The sequence below is a fragment of the Perognathus longimembris genome, chromosome 15 (assembly GCF_023159225.1).
Source record: "Perognathus longimembris pacificus isolate PPM17 chromosome 15, ASM2315922v1, whole genome shotgun sequence".
In the NCBI taxonomy this organism is placed as follows: domain Eukaryota; kingdom Metazoa; phylum Chordata; class Mammalia; order Rodentia; family Heteromyidae; genus Perognathus; species Perognathus longimembris.
In genome coordinates this window covers 14,212,365-14,235,588 of record NC_063175.1, presented here as the reverse complement: position 1 = coordinate 14,235,588, position 23,224 = coordinate 14,212,365, and the positions used below count along the sequence as shown (strand labels likewise).

General features: G+C 41.1%; 1 protein-coding gene across 2 annotated transcripts in view; it reads right to left on the bottom strand.

Annotated features, from left to right (window-relative positions):
* The window catches only part of Vav3 (vav guanine nucleotide exchange factor 3), a 328,577-nt gene that overhangs the window by 108,366 nt on the left and 196,987 nt on the right, over positions 1–23,224 (bottom strand). For both annotated transcript variants that reach the window (XM_048363568.1, XM_048363566.1), the window contains exons 16-19: positions 20,196–20,297; positions 19,787–19,887; positions 11,042–11,067; positions 5,914–5,959 (exon numbers count right to left, since the gene is read on the bottom strand). In XM_048363568.1, the coding sequence (XP_048219525.1) occupies positions 5,914–5,959; positions 11,042–11,067; positions 19,787–19,887; positions 20,196–20,297 (275 nt within the window). The remainder of the gene's footprint in view (positions 1–5,913; positions 5,960–11,041; positions 11,068–19,786; positions 19,888–20,195; positions 20,298–23,224) is intronic.

The window sequence follows — 23,224 nt, the reverse complement described above, 5'->3', positions numbered from 1 at the left end:
GCACAGACCTGCCACGCAGCAGGAGTGATCCTTTGTGAACTCGAATGAGCCATGAAAAGGAGAAATAAATCCTCAAATCAAAAAAAAAAAGAGAGAGAGATGCAAGCCAGAGACTGTGATGTTCATTTCAGAAATCTGTTATCATGGTAAAAGGAATTAGAAAGGTAGTCCTGAAAAGAACTACGAAAGGATCAACTGCCGCAGTGCAAAACTAGCCTTATTGTTCATAGTTTACTAGAAAAAAAGCTGGGGGGGGGGGCGGGAATCAGCTTTTTACAAACCAGAGCATGCTCCCTGGCATTTGTTCCCAGCTTGGATTTCTCATTTCTCTGCAATGAATCTTAATGGATTCTACTGTCCCACTTTTTTCAAGTTCATTTCTCTCAATGTGAATATATATATATACACACACACACACACACACACACACACACACATATTCATTTCTCTCAATGTGAATGTACATACCTTTATACTTGTACAATTATTCTCCCAATATTTAGATTTGGATTTATATTTGATGAGAAACAAGTTTTGGAGGTGACAGAAGAGAGAAGTAGGTCTGATTAATATGGAAATCTTAAAATATACAAAAACTATTACTTATTGATTGTAGGCAAAAGCTCATTTACTGAAATCTTCAAGAACATGCCTTTGTTTCTCTCATTCCCAAAGAAAATATAAACTGGAGTATATTTTAAGATGAGTGATTTAAAAATTACTAGGTTGCGGTTTGCCCAGCAACTTTATTTTTTATTTAGAAACAAAATATGAAATGTATCTTTTAAGCAAATTAATAGCAAGTTTAAAAGCAAATCTAAAAGAATTAAGAATGCAGTTTAGATTCAGAATGCATTTAGGAATTCTCTGAAATTAAAACACAAAGAACTATATTAACTTGTAATTCAATACTGTAAACCAACATAATAAAAATTTTATTTATGTGAATAAAACTATACATAAAACTAAAAAGCAATTTGTGCCCACATTTTATTGTTTTCCAATTAATTTTGCTCTTTTACTTGCTCTATGTAAATATGTATAAATGTTTATAAGACTATCCCCTCATTGTTTTTAAGATACATATGAATCCATATATAAAATACCATATAGTATGTAATAATAAGCTATTGATGCACATACACAGGCATTTATGCAATCAAAAGTTGTGTCTATATCTATATCCTAGGAATATAAATTTGGTGGATGGGCGGGGGCACATTTCTTTAATGAATGACATTGCTGTATTTAATGTCACCTAAGATAAGAAACTGGTAATGAAAGAAAAAATTACTTGAAGCTGGTTGCTGTTGGCTTACACCCTTAATACTGACCACGCAAGAGGCTCTGAGGATCTGAGGCTCATCTAGTCCCTGAGATTCTTATTTCAAGTTAACCAGCAAAAGGTGGAAGTGGCGTTGTGGCTCAAATGATAGAGAGCTGTCTCGAGTGAACACTGATTTCAAAACCCCAGCGCCAGCATGAAAGAACAAAAATCAAATTCTTTGATTTCCTTTCTTCATATAAGACCCCAAAAAGGAGGAAGAAAAAGCCGGGCACTGGTGAAAAGGTAGCTCACATCTATAATCCTAGCTATTCAGGAGGCCAAGACTTGAGGACCACAGTTCAAACCCAGCCTAGGCAACAAAGTTCATGAGACTCTTATCTCCAATTAACCACCCCAAACTCAGAAGCAGAGATGATATGGCTCCAGTGGTAGAACTCTAGCCTTGAGCACAAAGCCTCAGGGACAGCACCCAGGCCCTGCCCTGAGTTCAAAGCCCTAGGTCCAGCGCATGCGTGTGCGTGCGCGCGCGCGCGCACACACACACACACACACACACACACACACACACAGAAAGAGATAGATAGAGAGAGAGAAATGGATAAATACGTCAATCTTATCTACTCAAAAGAAAAAGTAAGCATCTTGGAAGATGCTTCTTGCTAAGAAATGGTGAAGACAACTCTTCAGTGAGTAAGAACTCAGCCTTTTCATCAGAGAGATAAAGCACAAGTGAGTCCTGAGCTCTCGGAAATAATTCCTCAACGTAACCAGAATCTGTTCATTTGTGATTCAAGGTTACCTCAGACCATGGGTGTCTTCAGCTATCCAAACATTTCTCAGCAACCCATCCATCTGCAAGCAGCACAACAGCAAACACTATAGCTCAATGTTCTCAATGCTAGTGACCGCGGACTTCAATACAGGATGCTTAGGAGGTCCACAAATACAAAATATGTTTTCACACAAGTCTAAAAAATACACTCAGTGAAAAGAACACACACCCTGGCATACAGACTTCTCACATACAAATGGAAATAAATCTTGTACTTGGACAGAGGGAAAATTTTTAAAGCTCAGTCAGTATTAAAATTTAATTGGTGACTTTGACCTTGAGTGCCACTTTAGGTGAAAAATATTACACCAGTACTCAGATGCTCCTTGAGATTTATGATCTCATGTTCTTGAAAAAGGCCTAGCACCTTCGTGTTCCTGAAATAATTGATCTGTCTGTTATAAGTGTTGTTTCCCTGATCCCAACATCTGTCTCAGAAAAACAAGTACAAGCTGATGAAAATACCCCGCTCTATTTAAGCATTCAAAGGAGCAACCAGGATATGCAGCTAAGCACATTATTATATTTTTAGAAGCAGTCCAGATTATAAATTGATACGTTGCTCAGCATACAATAGGAGATAAGAAAAAGAAATAAAGAAAAAAGCCATTTACAAATATTGTCTGTAAAGGTTAAGCACCGTTGTTAATAAAGAGAGTTTTAAATGCACTAACGAGCCATATATAATATAGTATTATGGCTGACATCATTCTTAAATTAAAAAAGAATTGCACAGTATATATTAAATCTTGGAAATTTTTTTCTCTACTGCAATTATAAACACCAATAATTTCACTTAAAAAGGAAGCATCATCATCAATGCTACTAGATAAGCAGGGAACAAAGGAAGCTTTGAAAATAATTGTAATTGTGTCATTTCTTGCTTCAACAGGTAAACAGCGTGAAATTCAAGGTATGTTTACAATGATACAATGACTGGCAAATCACACAGATTCTCCACATGGCAAAATGACCAATACTACATAGTATGCTCTGATACAAGTTCCTTAATGAGATAAATACTATCACTTAGCACTTACTACATATTGGATACTTTCAAAAGTACTCTATCTGCATTAGGCATTACTTCATGGAATGCTCATAAAAACTTTGTAAGGTAGACACTGTTACTTGCCCGCTTTTACAAAAGAGACAAGGACAGTAGATGGAAAGGAAGCAATCTGACCAAGATCAACCAGCAAATAAACAGTCAAGTCCAATCCCACGCACAGGCAACGGGACTCAGAGCCCATGGCACGATCCATTACATTAGGGTATCAGCAAGAGGAATAATAAAACCTTAAAAACCCAGCACAGCAAACAATATAGAGTCACCAACAATTCAAATGTAGCAAGTCCTTACTTCTACCAGAACTATGCATTAAGTTCTCTTCAACAAAAAAGGCCTCTGAAAAGATATGCAATTTACCTTTGTGCATGACTCTGAAATTTGAGCCTGATGAAGGGGTTACACCTTGCTCCACGAACTCATTAATCTGGTTTTTTTTTTTTTTTTTCTTTCTGTAAGCCACGCTAGAAGGAGGGCCTAGAAAGTAGTCAGGGTGTTGGTGCTTCAAGATGCAAACTACATTAGTTAGAAAAGGGAGGTAAGAAGAAAAACCAATGGACTTTCCACAGTAAAAGATCATGTTCTTGGAAGCAATCCTGAAGCCTCAACTTTGAAATCTCTTGTTTAAACAACCTGGGTAAAACATACCCCACAAGTGTGTGAATCTGCTAAACAACAGCCATATCAGGATGCACTCGAGACAGTCCCAAGCAAGGGTTAACTCTGAACCAAGAAGCTTGGCAACTGGCCAGCAGAAAGAAGTGGGAGTAAAAAAACCAACCCAACACAAAATTCAAGCCTAAACTCAAAGCTTCCTCGTGGAAGAAGTGGGGGCGGGGGGGGGGGGGGGGGAGTTGTCACCTTGCCAGGCATTCCAACGGCAAGATCATGAACTATTCTTTTTTAAAAACGGATTTATGGGCCTTGGACTCAGGGCCTGAGCACTGTCCCTGGCTTCTCTTTGCTCAAGGCTAGCACTCTGCCACTTGAGCCACAGCACCACTTCTGGCCATTTTCTATATATGTGGTGCTGGGGAATCGAACCTAGGCTTCATGTATACGAGGCAAGCACTCTTGCCACTAGGCCATATTCCCAGCCCCAAGAACTATTCTTTTAATATGGAAAAAAAGAGAAATATACTCAGACACACTAATCATACCTAATAGATCAATATTCTACATATTTTTACACATGCAACACAAGAGTACTACTTTTATATATGTAAATTTAGTCTTCATGAAGCTTTAAAGAATCTGTGAACAAATACAATACCACAAGAGTTGTGTCTATAGCAAGCCATTCCCTTTAGGTTAAAAGAGTATAAATTCTTCATTTTATGATTGGTCTATCTGGCCATATTTACAATCTGTGAATTCATTGTATTTCCCCTCACACAATCTAAGATCCTGGAAAATTCTGGCTAGAAAGTGAATTGTTAAGAGGTAACTGTGTTCCTACTGCTACACTATGCACAGAGAAATCTACTTCTCTAGAGAGAAAAGGCCACATAAAAATATCCATAGAACAATAAAAAGACAGTTAAAAATAACATTTGCAAAGGTCAGATGGCATTCTGAAATAGAAATACAACACCCATAGCAAAAAACAAACAAACAAACAAAAAACTACATTCACAGTCATCTGCTCCCACTGAATAGAAGCCACTTCTTCTACAGGTTACCAGGAGGCCCCTGCAAAGCATCTTGCCTTGGGAAACTCAGGTGATTAAATAGTAAACCAGAACCCTACATTTTAATGGCTTCTTTTTTTTTTTTTTCCTCTTGTAGTTAAAAGACTTCAACTGATCTCAGAACGTAAGTGAAGCAATTCCTCGCCAGAGGCAACAATGCTCCTATATAAACCTCAAACAGCTCATAAAGTAGCTGGGCTAACCATGGGTGTGGTTTCAGTTAAAAGCTATTATGCTTTGAAAAATAAACTTTACAACTAGGGGAACATTGCTTATGAACAGCAAAGAAAAGAAAGCCCACAATCCACCTCACTTTCTAGCTAGCGAGGCTGCTCTTTGGTTCACTCTGGAGAGCTTTTGTGTCTGGCCTTCTTCACTGCTGAATACCTTTGTACCTACAGAACAAATTAGGTACAGAACAAAATATCCACTCATTAAGCCATGGAAGGCATTGCTTAATGGCTGAAAAAAAGAAGCATTATTGTAACATAATGACAGGGCAAAGATCACAAAGTTAAACAGAAAATAACTGAAATGTTTGCTGCAGGTGAATCACTAGTCTCCAAAACAACACTTGTTCACAAAGTCTTAGAGTCATGTTTCTGTTATAAAATCATACATATAAATAGATACAAACATACATATATGTGTATATGTATATATACACATATATTACACACACACACATACACACACACACACAGAATAAAGAAACTTTCCCAAACAGGGAGGGCACCTGTATGTTTTCCCTTCAAAACACTACTTTTTAAGCGCCACTTTGCTAGCTGAGGGAGAAAGGAGAGGGTGCTGGGTAGACTGGCATTCACGAGCCACCCTGAGGCTGTTCAGTATGCAATAACCAGCTCTACTGCTGACTGCTGAAGGCGTGGGGGGCTGGGAGCTACTCCATGGGTGAATGATTTACACCTCAGACCAAAGTCTGGCTAAGGCCAAACAATCGCCACGGCCAGCACGTTGTGCAGCACGCGGTCATTCACTGACGTCACTACAGGATGGACAAGCAGAGACACACCTGGATCCGCCGGCCGGGGAGCCCTTCGAAGTCCATTGGTCCGTTTCTGAGCAGAAAGGGAAACAAAACAAAATAGAGATGTGTGGGTGATTTGCAATTATGAAATCGTAGTTATTACCTCTGATGCTTTGGAAGGCTAATCAACCTGGCATTTTTTCCCCAATGGATAAATTGGAAACAACAACAAAAAAAGGCTTTTTACTTTTGTTTTTGTAAGTATCATTATTCCCCTAGTAAGTCTTCACCTTGGATGTCCTTACATTTATAAGTCACTGATATAACACTAAGAGAAATATCTTCCTACCAATTCCACAGACATTGCCACCCAAGTTTTTAGATTAAAAAAAAAAATTCACAGTGACTGAAGGAAATAGGACAAAGCCAGGCAGCCATTGTTGGTTAGAAAATGGTCCCCGTTAAGATTATAAGCAACTGCCGTAAGCTGATCTTGAACTCAGCTATTTGTGGACTCTGATAAACCAGTGACTGAAGGAATCTCAAAACAAAATACCAAACCTCTGAGGATAACAAACACCAAGCTGACAATGGTGTTTTCATTATGGATAAATTATACCTGAAAAAAATAAACTAAACAGTTTGTGAACACCCACAATTTGTAAACCTTCATAGTGAACCCTTATCTTACTGTCTATTTTTTGTGTTGATACTGGGGCTTGAATTCGCGGCCTGGGCACTGTCCCTAAACTATTTTTGCTCAAGGCTGGTGCTCTACCACTTGAACCAAAGTTCCCTCCACGTCTAGCTTCTTGGGGTTTAATGGGAGATAAGAATCTCACAGACTTTCCTGCCTGGGCTGGCTTTTGAACCATAATCTTCAGATCTCAGCCTCCTGAGTGGCTAGGATTACAGGGGCCTAACTGTGGCTCCCCATTACAGAAAACAAATCCAGAAGAAAACCTATATATCCCATAAGTTACACATAAAATGAAAAAGAAGTGTTTTTTTTTTAATTCTTAGAAAATACACTATTACACATTTGATTTCACAAGCATTACATTAAACCCTACCTAGTAACTATGGCAATTCTAATTAAGAAGGGCTTGACTGTTTTCACTTTTTTGTTGTTATTGTTATTACAACTGAATAAGGAACTGAGGATGGGCTTGGGATTCCTCCAAAGCCGTTTTCTTTCTTATGTTGAGGCTTGTACCTGGGTCTGGAGCACGGCTTTGCTCAACAGCCAGGAGTTCTTTCAGGTATTTTAGAAACAGGGTTTTTCAGGCTTCCAAAAAGGCCTGGACACCATATCTACCAGATTTCCTGGGTTCTCAGGTGAAAGCCAATTGGAAAAACTTTAGAAATGTAACTTTGTTTTTACCCCCAACTACTTTCAAAAGGGATTTGTAAGAGATTAATAGGATCATTAAAAGCAGCATTGAAGTCCTGTTGAACAAGACAAATCGCTTTACTGGAATCTATAATACGAGTCCTGTGAGAGAGAAGAAAACATCGTTGCTCAGGGCTTCTAGGTGGCCGAGCCAGACAAAGGGGAATCCTGACAGTTACATAAAAAGAGAACTGTCCTCAAAGGAAAAACAAAACAAAACTCTTTTCTCTCTGGAATTTCACAAAACCTCTGGACCTCTCCATAGAGCTGACAATGGTTTCAACAAGAAAGTAAATAATGACAGCTATCTGGCCTCTTTTTCTTTGCCACATATCCTAGAACCTTCTTAATGTTGGATAAATAGGAAGTGTCTTTCCACGGATGGTATACTTTTTCCTATCAAATACCATAGGAGGTAAGAAAGGAACTCAACCTGTTGGTCTGAGTCCTAGAATTCCTATGCCAGTGCTGGTTTGCAAGTAAGTTTTAAATGTGAAAAGGAGAACCTGAGTTCAAGAGCAACCCCGAATGACCTTGATTTGAAGATTTAAAATTAGCAACGTCATGCAAATCAAATCTCTTCCAGCTTTATCATCTGTAAAATGTGGATATTGTAATGGCACTGATTTCATAGGGCTGCTGGGGAGAACTCAGTGAGCTCATTTAGGTGAAGCACGTGTCAATTGGCAAGGACTTTTAAATGATAACTTACGACTACTATCATTACGATTCACTTCATGGGATTTTGAATGTTTCAATTCATACCAAAGATAAACGCTTCTTCTAGGTTCGTGCTGCACTGTTTGTCAGTGCTGTTGTTTGGGGTTTTTTTTGCTTGTTTATTTTGGGGACTGGGTCTCTCTTTGCTGCGCAGGCTGGTCGGGAACTCCTGGACATAAGGAATTCTGCTTCAGCCTCCTGAGTAGCTGGGATTCTAGTCAGACACAAACGCCACGGGCTTCCTGCTTTCAGTGTTTGATTGTGTTTTCAGTGTTCCTTCTGAAAAGCTGCTGCAAGTCAGTCACTCTGAAAACATACTTTTCTTCGGAAAAGGCAGACAGTGGAATAAACTATGCAGTGAACAAAAATTTAAGAACAAAAAATTTTAAATGGGAAATTTTAGGTATTTAGCTCATTGGGAGAATTAGAGATTTATTGTACTTTAAAAGCACCTAAAATATATTCTGTGTTATAAAAAAAACATAGAATCTTTTTTTAACTATCTTCAAGCAGTTGTATGAATAGAATGCTCCTCTTTCAACATGCCTATCCCTCCCTCTTATCCCTCCCCTTTCCCTATTCCCTTTCATTTTGTAGATTACACATTGGAATCTTGATTGCATTCTCCCTCTCAATCACCTTGTTGAACTCTGACTTGGCTTTTTTAAGGAATTATACTATTTGAGTTTTCGAATATGTTGTGAACAATTTTATAATATAAAATTCAATTGCTATCCTGTCACCCCCTAACCTATATTCTCAAAACTTTGGAAAGAAGAGGGAAGCAGAGAAGGACCTATAGATTCCCCTGGAGGCTCTCAGTTAAACTCCAGAAAACTCCAGCCGTGGAAATTCTCTGTCTCTTTCGATCTAGGAGGTGGGGGAAGGGCACACCTAACTCTAGAAGCACTAGCAATATTTTTGCTTCACTATCTATTACCTTGTCTTTGTCTTTAACAAAATACTTTTACTGTTCAATAATCTCTCTGTCTTTTGTGGTCTCTTTGGGGAAATAAACTAATTCTCTCTGCTGATTTTTACCAATAAAACAAGCAAAAAGCTCCCTTTGTTACATGGAAGCAGCTTTGCTTCTTCTGTTTTAAATGGCACTGGAGACTGGATTACAAGTAGCTAACAGGTATGCAAGGATAAACTCACCTCTCAGCGTCAGTGTTATACTGAGAGCTATAATGGATGTCAGATGAAAGTGTCCCGGAAAGGTCCCAGAGACCTATATAGATCCTGGGGCTATTAAAACAGACCTACCCCAAGGAAGACATGTAATTTAAAAATAAAATCCACAATCACAGGTATTGAAAAGGAAACAAGAGACCTCTAAACCAGTACAAGGTAAGAAAGAAGGTCTTCCAAAGAAGGAAAAAATAAAAATTACATTCTTGATATTCTTTGCTATACTGTTTCCTTAAATCAACCCCAAGATTTCCAAGTAGATTGATGAGTTTTTCACTCAAAGTAGACATTATTAGTGTAGTCACACATTAAATAAAATTATACTTGTTATATTTAAGTGAAAAAGTCTCTAAAATGATGTTACATTAAAATATTAATGTGAGAATTAATTCATTAATAGGCTTATGTGAAAGTTTTGGAGAATTAATAATGTGAAAAAATTTTAGCTACTTCTCATCAGCACACTTCATTTCTATAAATGCACCGATTTCACACTGCCTCATGAAATCATTTTCTTGGGGAAAAAATAATACATGTATCAAATATGATGAATGTTAAGTAACACTGACTCAAAGTTTGGAGCTCAATAATTTCAGACCAGGTGAGAAAGGAAGTCAAAAAGGGCTGCTTTGACAAGACTATCTTGCTAAAACAATCCTGCTGGCACAGTTGTTTTTTTTTAAGTTCCATTTGGAAACACTAAAAGAAGTTGCGATTCATTTGTTAGCCTAAAAGAACTTATATGGCCTGTTATTTTTTAAAATACTTTTCCCTTGTTATGTATTTCCTCATCTAGCTCTGGATTATAAAGTGCACTCAAACACTGAATAGCTATGCCTAATGCATTATGCTCATAAATTGATATGTTGAAGGAAATCCCTTTGAACAACTATATAAAGATAATAAAAAAAGAAGGGGGGTAAGAATAGCTATGTTTAACATGAACTTCTTTGTATCAGGTTCTTAATCCCCTACATATGTAAATTATGTTCTTGTGCCTCCTCAAACTAGAAACAAGTGCACCGTATGACATCTTGCTGTACTTTTCATTATTTTTACCAACTATATAAATGCAAACTTATTATAAATACACATAGAACATAATAATATATCACTTTCATGGAGCTTTGCTTTTTATTTTTAGTGCTGAGGATTGGTATCATTTTTAAAGAAGGATTGACACATAGTAAATGACAATTTTTGTCATCTTTTCAATGAGAAACTCTCAGATTGGTGTATTTTTGCTTCATATTACTAAATACACACATTTTGTTTTATTTTCCTATAGTGTTTTTCCCAGCAGTTTCTGCTATGGAAATTTTGCAGTAAAGGTTGCTGATCAATGCAATCCAGAATATGTTAGTCATATGATTCATTCTTTTCTACTTTTTCAATTAAGTTTATTCCATGAGGCACCAGGGCTCACACACTTCTAAGTGATTTTGAGTTCAAGTGTGTTCCAGCAAAAAGCCATGTTACTAGATCTTGATTTGACGGAGAGGACATGGTGCTAGCTAGCCACGTTCATGCTCAAATGGGAAGCTGTTAGAAATGGGAAACAATATCCCAGCAGCAGCAATGTGAAGACAAGTCTACCAATTCCCTGCAGTAATGACCCTTTCCTCCCCACACAAAGTTCCATTTCACAGACTGTGGAAATACTGACATTTGCCCTCAACCTAAAATTTCTCAACTAAGACTGAAAATTCCTTTGACGTCACTCGAGCATTTCCTGGAGGCTTGCTTGCTCTTTTTCATCTCTCTGGGTCACTTTAAGTAGCACACCACACATTGTAAAGGTACAGCCTGCTTAGGTTAGCAAACAACTTAGAATGCAAAGCTAAAACAAAATTTAAATGTCAGTCTTACCTCTGATGGTTTGAGCGGCCCTGGTTCTGAAACAAACGTGAAAATTGGCATTGTCAGTGCGAAGTTAGTTAGCAAGCTGAGCCTGCCCTCTGAGAGTGGCCAAATGCTACGGATTTGTTTTCTTAACTGCTACCTGTAATATATTCCCAAAGTCCCTCAGGCTGGGCTAGCAATTGTTTTGCAACTTTGGTTCTCTTACCTTATTGGCTTGTCAGAAGCATGACTCATAGTTGTAAATGACTTCTAGGTTAATCTTAACTTTTCAATTGTGCATTAAGTAATGTCAATCCAACCACATAAAACTCCTTAAGAGCACAGCTTGAACGAGATTTGTATGCGAGATACTTAGATACAAACTTTTCTTTCCACACACCTTATTTTAAGAATTGAAACACACTAAGGGGAACAAAGGTATTGCACTATTTTTGCCAACTGCAAACTTAAATCCGTGTAGCATTCCAGATGAAGAAGTTTCCCAGAAAGTAACTTTCCATTGAACAACTGTCCTTCGTTTTTCATTTTGAAAACTAAACAAAACTAGGTTTCTTTCTTTCTTTCTTTCTTTTTTGGTACTGGAGGTCGGAACCCAAGACACTGTACTTGCTAGGCAAGTGCTCTGCCACTGAGTACGTCCCAGCCCCTAAACTAGACTTTGACTCAAAAACTCCAGTCAGGATTCAATCCAACACCAATTTTCCTGGCATCCTTAGTTTACTTCTTTATAAACACAGCAACTTCTCAATTCCATTTATTTCCTGAAATCAACTGACAGTTATACACGGCTCTGGGATCTTCCAGTGAGCGGCTGTGGTAGGAATGCAAAGGGTCCCTCAGAGTTAAAGAATGCACGCTCTATATGGAAAACTGGTAGGCAGGTGTGTGCGTGTGCATGCGCTTGTGTGCATGGATGTGTGTGTATGCGTGTGTGTGTGTGTGTGTGTGTGTTTCTACCTCACCCCACACCTAGGAACACCTGGCTATGTTACAATCGCCCTCAGACTGAGTGAAAAGCCCAGACCTGGACATGGTGTAACAGAATGTGCCTCTGGGAAAGGATATGCCAGACTTGGCAGCTGAAGGAGAGGACAGGAGAAGAGGAGGACAGGAGGAGAGGACAGGAGAGCGAGCACCAAGGGTATAAATGGGAGCTCTGTGGGGTATTTCCCTAAAAGGCTCTAAGAAGCCCCAAGGCCAGAGTTCACAGAAAATTCCTGCCAGAACCTCAGAGAGCCTCCCAGATTGCTTCTGCAGGAAGACCGCCCGAGGCAGCAGAACTGGATGTTGGTTTATGGTTGTTCGGGTTTTTTTTCCCCCCCTTCCTTTTCATTTCTTTCTGTAAAAATCCAAAACCTACTCCGGCTTATGGCAATGGGAGGCTTGGGGCAGCAAGTCTGTTTTGCCTCTGTCAGCTTCAAATTCCATCCTGGCTCTCTCCGCTGACAGTGTTCTCGAAAGGCATCTCCCTAGGCCTGAGATCTGCACTGAGAAAGCAGTGCCTAAGAAAGGCACCTGAGGGCTGGCTGGGAAGAGGGTCTAGGAGAGCACCGTTTGTCTGGCCCATACTCCAATATCAAGTGAAGTAAACATGAGTTCTTTTTTTTTTTTTCCCCCCCTTGTGCTGGTACTGGGGATTGGACTCAGGACCTGAGGATTATCCCTTACCATTTTTACTCAAGACAAGTATTCTCTACCACTTGAGCCCCAGTTCTATTTCTGGTTTTTTTTAAAGTGATTCATTGGAGATAAAAATCTCATGCACTTCCTTGTCTGGGCTGGCTTTGAACCAGGATCCTCAGATCTCAGCCTCTTGACTAAGCAGAATATAATTTTCTGATCCAAGGAGACTAAAGATGTTAGATGGCCTCTAATGGTGACTTCTTAATCTTCTAGTTTACATGCTTATTTATTAATGAGTATGGACTCATCGCTATGTACTTAATTTCAATTTTTAAAAATATCTGGTATTTTTCTCTTTCTTTTCTTTCTTTCTCTCTTTTTTTTATTTTTTTGCCAGTCCTGGGGCTTGAACTCAGGGCCTGAGCACTGTCCCTGGCTCCTTTTTGCTCAAGGCTAGCACTCTACCTCTTGAGCCACAGCGCCACTTCTGGCTCTTTCTGTATATGTGGTGCTGAGGAATCGAACCCAGGGCTTCATGTATAGGAGGTGAGCACTCTTGCCACTAGGCCACACTCCCAGCCCTTTCTGTTTCTTTTCATAGAAGTATTTTGGTGCCTCTGCCTCATGCTTTAAATGTATTATTTGTGGCATAAAATCTATGTGGCTATAACTGTCACACGAAGCTTCAGGAAGGTCCTCTGGGTGCTCCTTGGAAAAGGAAATGATGTTCAATTTATACACGTACACCCCTCCACCCAGACACAAGATCCAAAATGGGAGACCCACCATTACAGGCTCTTCCTGTCTCACTGCAGAGGGATTGGGTGGTAGTCAGTCCATTCTTGGCACAGAGGAGGAACTCCAAGAAACCTGGGAGGGCAGGGGGCCCAGGCAGGATTTAAGCGGGATTAATGGAAGATGAAGAACAAAGGAGGCTGGACTGGCCCTTACAACTCTCACTCATTTTCCACCCTTCTGTCTCATGACAGCTTTCTTTGGTCTATCATCCAGACAAACCTCGCGCATGGTACTCATTAGAGACACCTGTGTGACGCCAAGCCCCCTCTAGGTTTGAAAAGTGGGGTGAGGCTTCGTGCTGGGTGGGACTCCCACGGCAAAGCGTGGAGTTGTTTAGTCAAATGCACTCTTTCCTTTTTTTGCCATCACACCCATCTTTAGGACCGCGGCACTGATTTACTGGCTGCAGGGAACAGAGGCCCACTGCTTCTACAAACATGCGGCCAGTCCCACTGGGAAGGATAACCTCATCCTTTCGCTTCCTCTTCGTTTGTGCCCAAACCATTGTGTAGGGCAGGTGGGGCTGCGGGAAACAGGGAATGTGAGCAGGTCAGTACTGGATCGGGGACCACCATCCACCGAGCTCATCTCTCCCACCCAAGGTTCTTTGGCTGGATTCTGACCTAGAAGAAAGTTTGCTGGCTGAGATCTGCTATTCACAAAGAGATCTCCTTCTCCTGGGAACTTTCTCTGGATAGTAATTCCATTCCTCAAGTTTCTAAAACTTTTTAATCTTCAACTTGTCTTTACGCTGCAGCCTACTTCTACACTCCTATTGATCAAACTGTAAAATGTTCTCACCCTTTCAAGAACCTTGGGAGATGGTGACTCCCAGGCCCGGGCAGGCGGGGGGGGGGGGGGGGGTAGACCTTGCATTCTTTCATCTTGTCCCAACTGGTTGAATGGAATTCAGAGAAGCAGAGAGACCCAGGTGCTTGGGGCACTTGCAGAACTCTACCTTCCATGCCAACGGAGCTCAGTGTGCACATTTGTGTGAGATAAATCATTTTCACAGAGGCCTTGGACCCACATTGTATAATTCACTTGTTTAAATACCAAACAGAAAACACAGCCCAGTTACATTTGTTTTCCCAACTTAAGTAGCTCTCAGTTCATACATTCTTTCCCAATTTGCTTTATCTCTTATCTGACGTGCTATTTCTTAACACTAGACAAATCAGTGTCCAGTAAGATCCTTTGTCACAAAAAGGGATCACAGCAAAGCAATAGCCAGTAGGAATACTGAATGTGCTTTGCCCTCGTGTGTTTTAGAGAATTACAGGGCAGCTGGATTGATCAAATTTTGGAGAAAGTAAACAAATGCCATGTTTGAAAAGGGGAATTTTTTTAGAAGGAGGGAGGGAAGAAGAGGAGGGGGAGGAGGAACAAGAAAGAGGAGAAAGAGGAGGGGGGGAAGAGGAGGAAGAAGAAGGAGGAGGAGGAAGAACAAGAAGAAGAAGGGGGAGGAAGAAGGAGGAGGAAGAGCAGGAGGAGGAGGAGGGGGAAGAGGAAGAGGAACAAGAAGAAGGAGGAGGAAGAGGAAGAGGAGGAGGAGGAGGAAGAGGAAGAGGAAGAAGAGAAAGGAGGAGGAGGAGGAGGAGGAGGAGGAGGAGGAGGAGGAGGAAGAGGAGGAAGAGGAGGAGGAGGAGGCCCAGAAGAAGAAAGCAGCACCACCACCATCACCAGCAGGAAACCACAAACCACAAATAATACTTGGGAAGAGGCTTTGATTTCAAAGGTCTTTTTTTTTTTTCTAGAGCTATAAAAGAATCCAGCCATTCAAAGTAGGTCCCAATTCACTTTAATAATTATTAAAATATCATTCATCTTACCCAACAAGTATAATGGAAAGAATGACTATTCTTGAATATAAAATTGTCTTAATAAGGAAAAAAAAACCTTAATTTTTAGAAAAGGTTTTAAGAACTATTAAACCAAACTAAAGTGTTGTTGTTGCTATGAAATCCCTGTTCCAGCTCCATTCACTTCATGTCACAGCAATGTAGTAGAGATGCCTGGTGGTCCAAATAAAATGGTGATCTGAAAGATTTCTCTCTCATCCTAAAACATGAGAGAGTATTGATGAAAGATGCCACTTTGGGCTGCAAATTTTAGGTGAGATGCTTGCAGGTTTAAACAGTTCAGATACCGAGACAACCTCTTCCTAATTAGAAGGGGCTTCCAGCCACAGAGGCAAGCTGGCCTAGATTAAAAAAGAGCCATTAAACAGATAAGCGGGGGGGGGGGGGGGGGGGGCGGGATCCGCTTCCATTAAATATTCGAGCAGCTGAGGCTCGCATTCCTCCTAGAGGAAAGTGGCTGGGCCCAGCATTATTTGCCTTCTAATGTTACTTTCTTTGTTTAAACTTGAAAGATGTAGAGCCAACTATATTGATCGCCATCAGAGCAGGAAGTAGACCAAAGGGTTTTGGCCATGTGTTATGGTGGGGTGGGAATAACTGACCGAAGGCTGATGTCTGGGATTAAACTCTTGGCGTGTCCTGTGAGCACAAAGTGCTACCCTGGCATCACCCTTTGTAATAGCTCGTTGAGAGAGTCTCGTATAATGGAGTCCATACCTGCTCATTATGAATGCTGCCAAGTTTTTGGCGCACACTTCAGAGGCTGTGTGCGTGTTGATCACCAGGATTGCCATGGGGACGGCAGAGGAGTCAAATCAAGTTCAGGAAGAAAAAGAGGCCAGAACTGCTGGCCCTTTATTTGGATCCAGGCAAACCGTCAAATGTGAAGATGTCATCACCCGAGTCTTCAGATTCATTTCTAGGTTGCATGCTTTGTCTTATTACAGAAAATAAACTTACATTGTTTCCGTACTTCAAATGAACTTCACCGAATGACCTATCACCGTGATACATTAGTATGAATAGAGTGCTTCCTTCAGAAACTTCAGTTTGGGCAAGTGTTTATTATTTCCAGGCTGAATGAAGACTAGATTCAAAGAACACAGCACATAAAAAGTTTTCTGAACTCAGGGGAGAAAACATCTAAGGAGAGCTCACTTTAGAAAAAGAAATGCTTAAAGATCTTTTATGCCAGACATTGGTGGTTCGCACCCCCTGATTACGGCTTGGAGGAGAGCAGCTCGCACCCCCTGATTACGGCTTGTAGAACCGCTCACACCCCCTGATCATGGCTTGGAGGAGAGCCGCTCACACCCCCGATTACGGCTTGGAGGATCTCGGTTTGGAGGAGAGCCGCTCACAGAAGTAACCTTGCCGGTCCCGGGGACCAGAGCTGGCATGGGTCTGAGCTACCACCACACGGTTTCACCTAGGAACATAGAGCTAAGCTAATTAGAGCTCAAGCTAATTCCCACCGCGAGAGTGTGATCAAGGTGTGGTTAATGATTGGCAAGGAGCAGGGATGGGAAGAAAGTAAGGCAGACTTTGGAACTGTGAGGAGAAGGTAAGCGATTCAAGAGGTGGCGAGGCCCCCGCAAGAAGTTTACCTTGAAATTGACCAAGAGTAAAGTAGACTTCTCTAACGCTGAGGTATTGGGGGCTCACTTTTTCACTACTTATTCACCGAACCAAATGTTCCCTGCGAAAGGCCTGCAGGTCAGTCCTGTGGGCCTGAGCCTTTCCTTGCATAAATACTATGGAGTTCTCTTTCATTTGTCCAATGTCTTCTCAAGCTCTACTTTCTACGAAGGAGGAATTAAAATCTATATCATGTCCCAACCCTCCTAAATGTATAAAGATCTTGAGGTGTTCATGCCCGACATGCTACCAATTCATCTGTCACTTTGATGGCCTATCCACTCACTACATCATACACCACACGTTCCCTGAGGGCAGAGTAGCAGGTCCGCCGGGTTCTCATCCTGGAGCCTAACTGAAGAGATACTCATAATATAAATGATCAATACCAGGAAAACGTAGAGGACTGAAAGACTAAGACAGCCCAGCCACTGAGCTTATCAGAAAAATGCTCTCAAAAATTGAAGCGATTTTCTTTGGTTTTTCAGAAAAAGAATATGTTCATCAAATAGACAGAAGAAGGAAAGATACTGAAATAGAGAAATTACACTTTATATGCGTATATATGTATATGCGTACATATAAACATATTTATATGTGTGTATATATACATATATACATGTAGTTATGCATATGTGTATATAACATATATATGGAGAGAGAGGGGGAAGGGGTTAGGGGAGGGAGGGATGGGGAAGCTGCACTGACAGCTGGGAGAAAGAGAAATGGAAAAAATTTGATTAAATGCCCCAGGGGGTCGCCCTGCGTATGAAAATGTTTGGAAATGAATTATAAAGAATAGAAAGTTTGCTGGGTGAAGGTGGCTCATGCCTGTAATCCTGGCTACTCAGGAGGCTGAGATCTGAGAATCACAGTTCAAAGCCAGCCCAGGCAGAAAAGTCCATGAGACTCTTATCTCCAATTAACCACCAGAAAACCAGAAGTGGCACTGTGGCTCAAGTGGTAGAGCGCTAGCCTTGAACTGAAGAGCTCAGGGACAGCGCCCAGGTCCAGAGTTCAAGCCCCATGACTGACAAAAGAAAAAATGATGGAAAGTTTAGTAAGCAAAAGAACAATCTAAGTATACTTGATTTTCAAAGACCTTTAAAGATAATTTCATCAATTGTATAGAAGGAATAAGTTTGAGAGTGAGTTTTCTATCTATAGCAATATCATACATGTGGATTCTACACAGACTTAAGAGGAAAAAAACAATGGAGAAGTGCTTTTTGCTGGTTAACTGGAGATAAGAATCCCGGGGACTTTTCTGCCCGAGCTGACTTTGAACCCAGATCCTTAGATCTCAGCCTCCTGAATAGTGTGAGCTGTTCCTGACCTTCCCTGACAGACGTGAGCGAGCAGCTTGCCTCTTCTGCCTCCCAAGCTTGATCAAATTGCATCCGCAGTGCTCTGTCCTCAGATTGGGCTTCCCTGAAGACAAGGGCAGAGAGGCCCCGTAAAGACGCCCCCTGAAGGAGCTGAGGGAGAGAAAGAGCACTGAGTCCTTCAACACAGTCACCTTCTCTGAACTCCGCTTGGAAATGAGCTCTTCTCCATCTCACTCTTCTTCACATTATCCAAAAGGATTCAATGTCCACCTTTTCCTTTGGGAAAATCAAAGGTTGACATGGCTACCTTTTGAACTCAAGCTGTTAAAGATCCTTTCTTGTGCTCAAAAAAGTTCTACTGATTTTTGAAAGGTCTTATTGATAAAACACCGAGAAACTCAGGGGGAAAAGGACAAAGAGAAAGCAGAAGAAAGAGAAAGAAAAAAGAGGCCAGAAAAGAAAGGGAATGGCGACAGCCCAGGAGGAGCACGGAGGAGCCAAAGGCTATTGAATGCTAATTGCCAACTAGCTCGTGAAACCACCACAGGGTACTATTTCTCAAATCCAAGGAGAAAATATTTACATAAAATCCAAAGGATCCCAGCTCTTTGTTAAATGCTGGAAAATGACAATGTATTCAATTCATTAATTCATGAATTTGTCTGTGTGTTATTTACTTAGGGGACCGTGATCAGTTCTGAGCTAAATGTTTAGAAAGAAGAAATGAAAAGACTGAAGATGGAAGAATGTTCTCTTTCAGTTTTCTTTTTCACTATCCTGTGCTTGCTGAATTCGTACAGCATTGGTGATATAATTAAGAATTGAGGTTAGTGACACAAAAGCATCCAGGCCCCTCTTGAAGTTGTTTGCTTCCAAGTCCACATAAATGCCAGACAAATTTGAAACATTTCAATCTGTGTGTGTGTGTGTGTGTGTGTGTGTGTGTGTGTGTGTGTGTGTGTGTTTTCTGGGTCTTGAACTCAGAGCCTGGACTCTTATCTCTTAGCTCTACCACTTGAGCCACAGCTCCATTTCTAGCTTTTTATTGGCTAGTTGGAGATAAGAGTCTCATGGACTTTCTGGCATGGATTGGATACCAGCCACAATCTTCAGATCTCAGTTTCCTGAGTGACTAGGATTACAGGCTCTAAGCCTTTTCTTTTTTTCTTTTTTTTTTTTCTTTTCCAGTCCTGGGACTTGGACTCAGGGCCTGAGCACTGTCCCTGACTTCTTTTTACGCAAGGCTAGCACTCTGTCACTTGACCCACAGCACTACTTCCTGGCTAAGATTATAGTTGTGAGACTGCAAACACTTTAAAATCAAGTCATGCAGAAAAAGTCACATGAATTTTATACACATTTCCAATTGTGCTTATGGGTGACAATTTCAAAAAAAATGTTACAATAAAAACATATCCAAAGAGTAAATTAAGGCCTTAATTATGTGTAGCAAATTTTATGTCCTCATTAAAACCAGAATCCCAACAGTAAATGTGACTTACCACCAGAATTTGCTCGGCCACAACTGTCTACTCTTCCCAGACATTCTTTGTGGGCTCTTGCTCCACACTTAAAACATAAATAGCCTTGATAAAATGTTCCTCTGAAAGGTAAAATTAGAGAGTGATATATTAAAAGGTGTTAAATTCTGTGTGCATGAAATAATCAACACAAGAAGGGAGAAAGTCATCTCAGTGTTTTGCAAAGGAAAAGTACTCTCTGCAGAGGTAGAGGGCTTCTATTTGGGTTCCGAGGGGACTGGCTGGCCAAGTCCAGGGACCATGAATAACCATCTGTTGGGCCCCAATTGCAGCATCCTCACTAGAGCAGATTCTAGTTCAGACCCAGCACCTCCCGAGACACTCAGCAGGGACGGCAGTGGGGCTGAGGCGCAGGGCCACGCGGGCTGACCTGAGCAGCAGCTGGCAGACCTTGCAGGACGTCACCCGCGTGAACGTGTGCATCTTGAAGTCATGGCAATTGGAGTCTGCGTAGTCTGGCCTGATGTTAGATCTGCAAAAAAGGGAAAGGATATTTGTTCAAGAAAGTGGCACGGCAGAGTTCACAGCTGAGATCTCTAAAAGCTAAATTCATCAAAATTGCATCGAGTAGAGATCTGACGCAAGCAAAAAGGTGATCATGTACCCAACAGACGATAAGCCAGAAGTATGTCAGGCATTAAAACACGCAACAAACTCGGAGTTGTACTTCCATGTATGCAATAAAAAAATAGTATGCATACCTCAGACTAACTTCATTGTGCACTCACCCTGTGCCAGACCCCGACCTACCCACCCCATGTCCATGCCTCCATTTAATTTTTCCCTCAGTCCTCAGCAACCGTCACTAATAACAGTACTCATGAACAAACAAGGAGACTGCATTTACTCGAAAGCCAGCAACATTCACATTATACGAAGCCCTTTGTAAGAGTGTGGAGAGCTACATCTACAATTATTTTAAACTGGCCGTGACACAAAAGAAATCAGAGAATTCAGAATAGGGTAAACATGGGTGAATGTGAGGAAACACCTAGAAGGCTAAAAGGACACACTCCAAGATGTCCCACACAATTTGAGACTGTAGGAAAAGTGTGAGATACTGGTGAGCTAGGATTTCCCCCTTCTAGAAAATACAGCAAGTGTCAGACACACAGATCCTCGACGTAATGAAGCATAACACAGGCAGGCGACCGGGCATCAATCTTTGAGATAGCGAGAGAAGTCTTATGAAAAAACCTTCAGCAAGGCAATTGGAGAAGCAGGCGGCAATGCAGAAGTGCAGGGAGGTCAGCCTTCCCATCCATCTGCTGAACAGGAGAGTGCTAAAAATGAAATCAAATATTAGTACCATCTGGGATTTCTCTGCTCGGTGCTTCTGGTGACCTCGCTTTTTAGGAAAAATGTCCTGCTGCATACTGCACAGCATGGCCATTTCCACAGAAGCCGTTTTTGTGTTGCTGATGAACAATTACAGAGCTCTTCTTCAGGAAGGGAAGGGGAAATGCAAAGCTATAGACACAGTGCTCTGGTCACACTGTTCAAAACACATTGGATCGGGAATCCACAAAGCTATGCATAGAAAGGAGCGCCGAGACCATTTGCTTAGCCAGAAGGAGCTGCTGCCTCCCCCCTCCCCCTCAGGTACAAGGTAATAGAGTCATAGATGAATTGTCAAAGAACAATTTCAAAACTGGGAACTTGAAGAATATATCAGACTGGAGTTTTCAAATAATAGTCAGTCTCTTTCAGGCAGAAACTTATGTGTATAGATTACAAACAGGTAAGAGTTCAAGTAATGTCAGCAATCTTTCTGGGACAGAAGTAGGACATTATTCCCTAGGGAGGGAGGGAGGGAGGGAGGGAGGGAGGGAGGGAGGAAGGGACACATGGGTGAGTGGATGGAAGACAGACAGATAGATGGATAGAATATACACACAATTATAAACCTATATATATATATATATATATATTGGCATATGCATTAGAGATGTGTTTGGACCATTTGTATATAAAACTTTTGCCAAGTAACAAAGCACAAGTTGGCTTTTCAGAAGACCAAAAGCTGAAAGGAGAATCACAAACACGCTGTGAGGTTAAAAAGTATATATCATGGATAAATACAACTGAAAATACTGTTAACAGTCCTTGCCTTAAGGGAAATGAAACTTGAAGTGGTGGAGTGTAAGGCAAGGAAGAACTGTCACAGTTTCTTAAACTATACTTGCATATATTATCCTAAAAATCTCAAATCAAACATTAAAGAATAAAAGTTAACTCTGTGACCCCGCTCTGGAGGCACTACTGAATATAAAAGCAAAGGAGAGGGCAGGAATCTGAAATTAGACCACCTGGGCATTTAAATCCTCAGGTGCAAAGCAGAACAGTACGACCTCAGGCGAGCTGGAAAGTATAAAACAGGAATGCTAATAATACCAAACTGGAAAGGCAAAGTAATGTCCATAAAGTGCTTAGCACACGACAGACCCAGAGCTCCTGTTCACTTATGAAGGATTCTGGTTTGTGAAGGGACGAGGGAGAACCCACAAGACAGTGGTGAGACTATGACTCCCACAGTCTCTTGACAGAACACACTCAACTTCCAGAAGACTCTCATTGCCTTGGGAATTTCTAGTAGGAAGTTGCTCAGTGTCCTCAAGCCCAGACATCTAGACATGATTCTTTAGGTTCAATAGAAGTAGACTTATTCAGGAGAGGATGTGGGTGAAAAAGACCAGGGAACTGGGAAAAGTCATCCCAAGTGCCACATGGATTGAAGACGGATGACCACCCAAATGCCCTGTTGCCCAAGAGGACGAAGAGGCCAAAGTGAGTGAGATTGGAGATGGGAACAGCTGGAAAGGGTGAGGAGAGGGGAGGAATACAGAGAAAGATCCAGATTGACAGGCTGGGAAGACACAGGGTGAGAAGAGCCAAGGGTGTCACCTGTTGCACACACATCAACACATATAACTCTATGATCACACACTACACACCTCACTGCTATTCCTCAGCTGGCAATTCTCACGACAAATCTAGGCAGAAGCATTCGCTCACTGCATAAATATTCACAATCCTACAGACAGAGAGATCCTCCAGCCACAATCAAGTGAACAACAAGGACATGAGATAAGAGGCCAGTAAGAGCCAAGGAAAGAGGAGGGATTCTTAAACCAAGGATGGATTGACTGTCTGCATTAAACCAACAAGAAAAAGTTCCTGTGACTACTAGAGAATTCCTTAGAATCAGAGAGAGAAGACAGCAAAAGCAAAACTATAGGACGGGGTTGTCTACAACTGAGAACTGAGGATCCACAGATAAATTAATGCAGCTATACATAAAGAATTTTGATAACATAGTATTAATCTATGGCAATTTATTTTGTAGGATTTAAATAGGATGCTGTAGACTTCTTGGCAAATTGGTTCCATTTTTCTTTG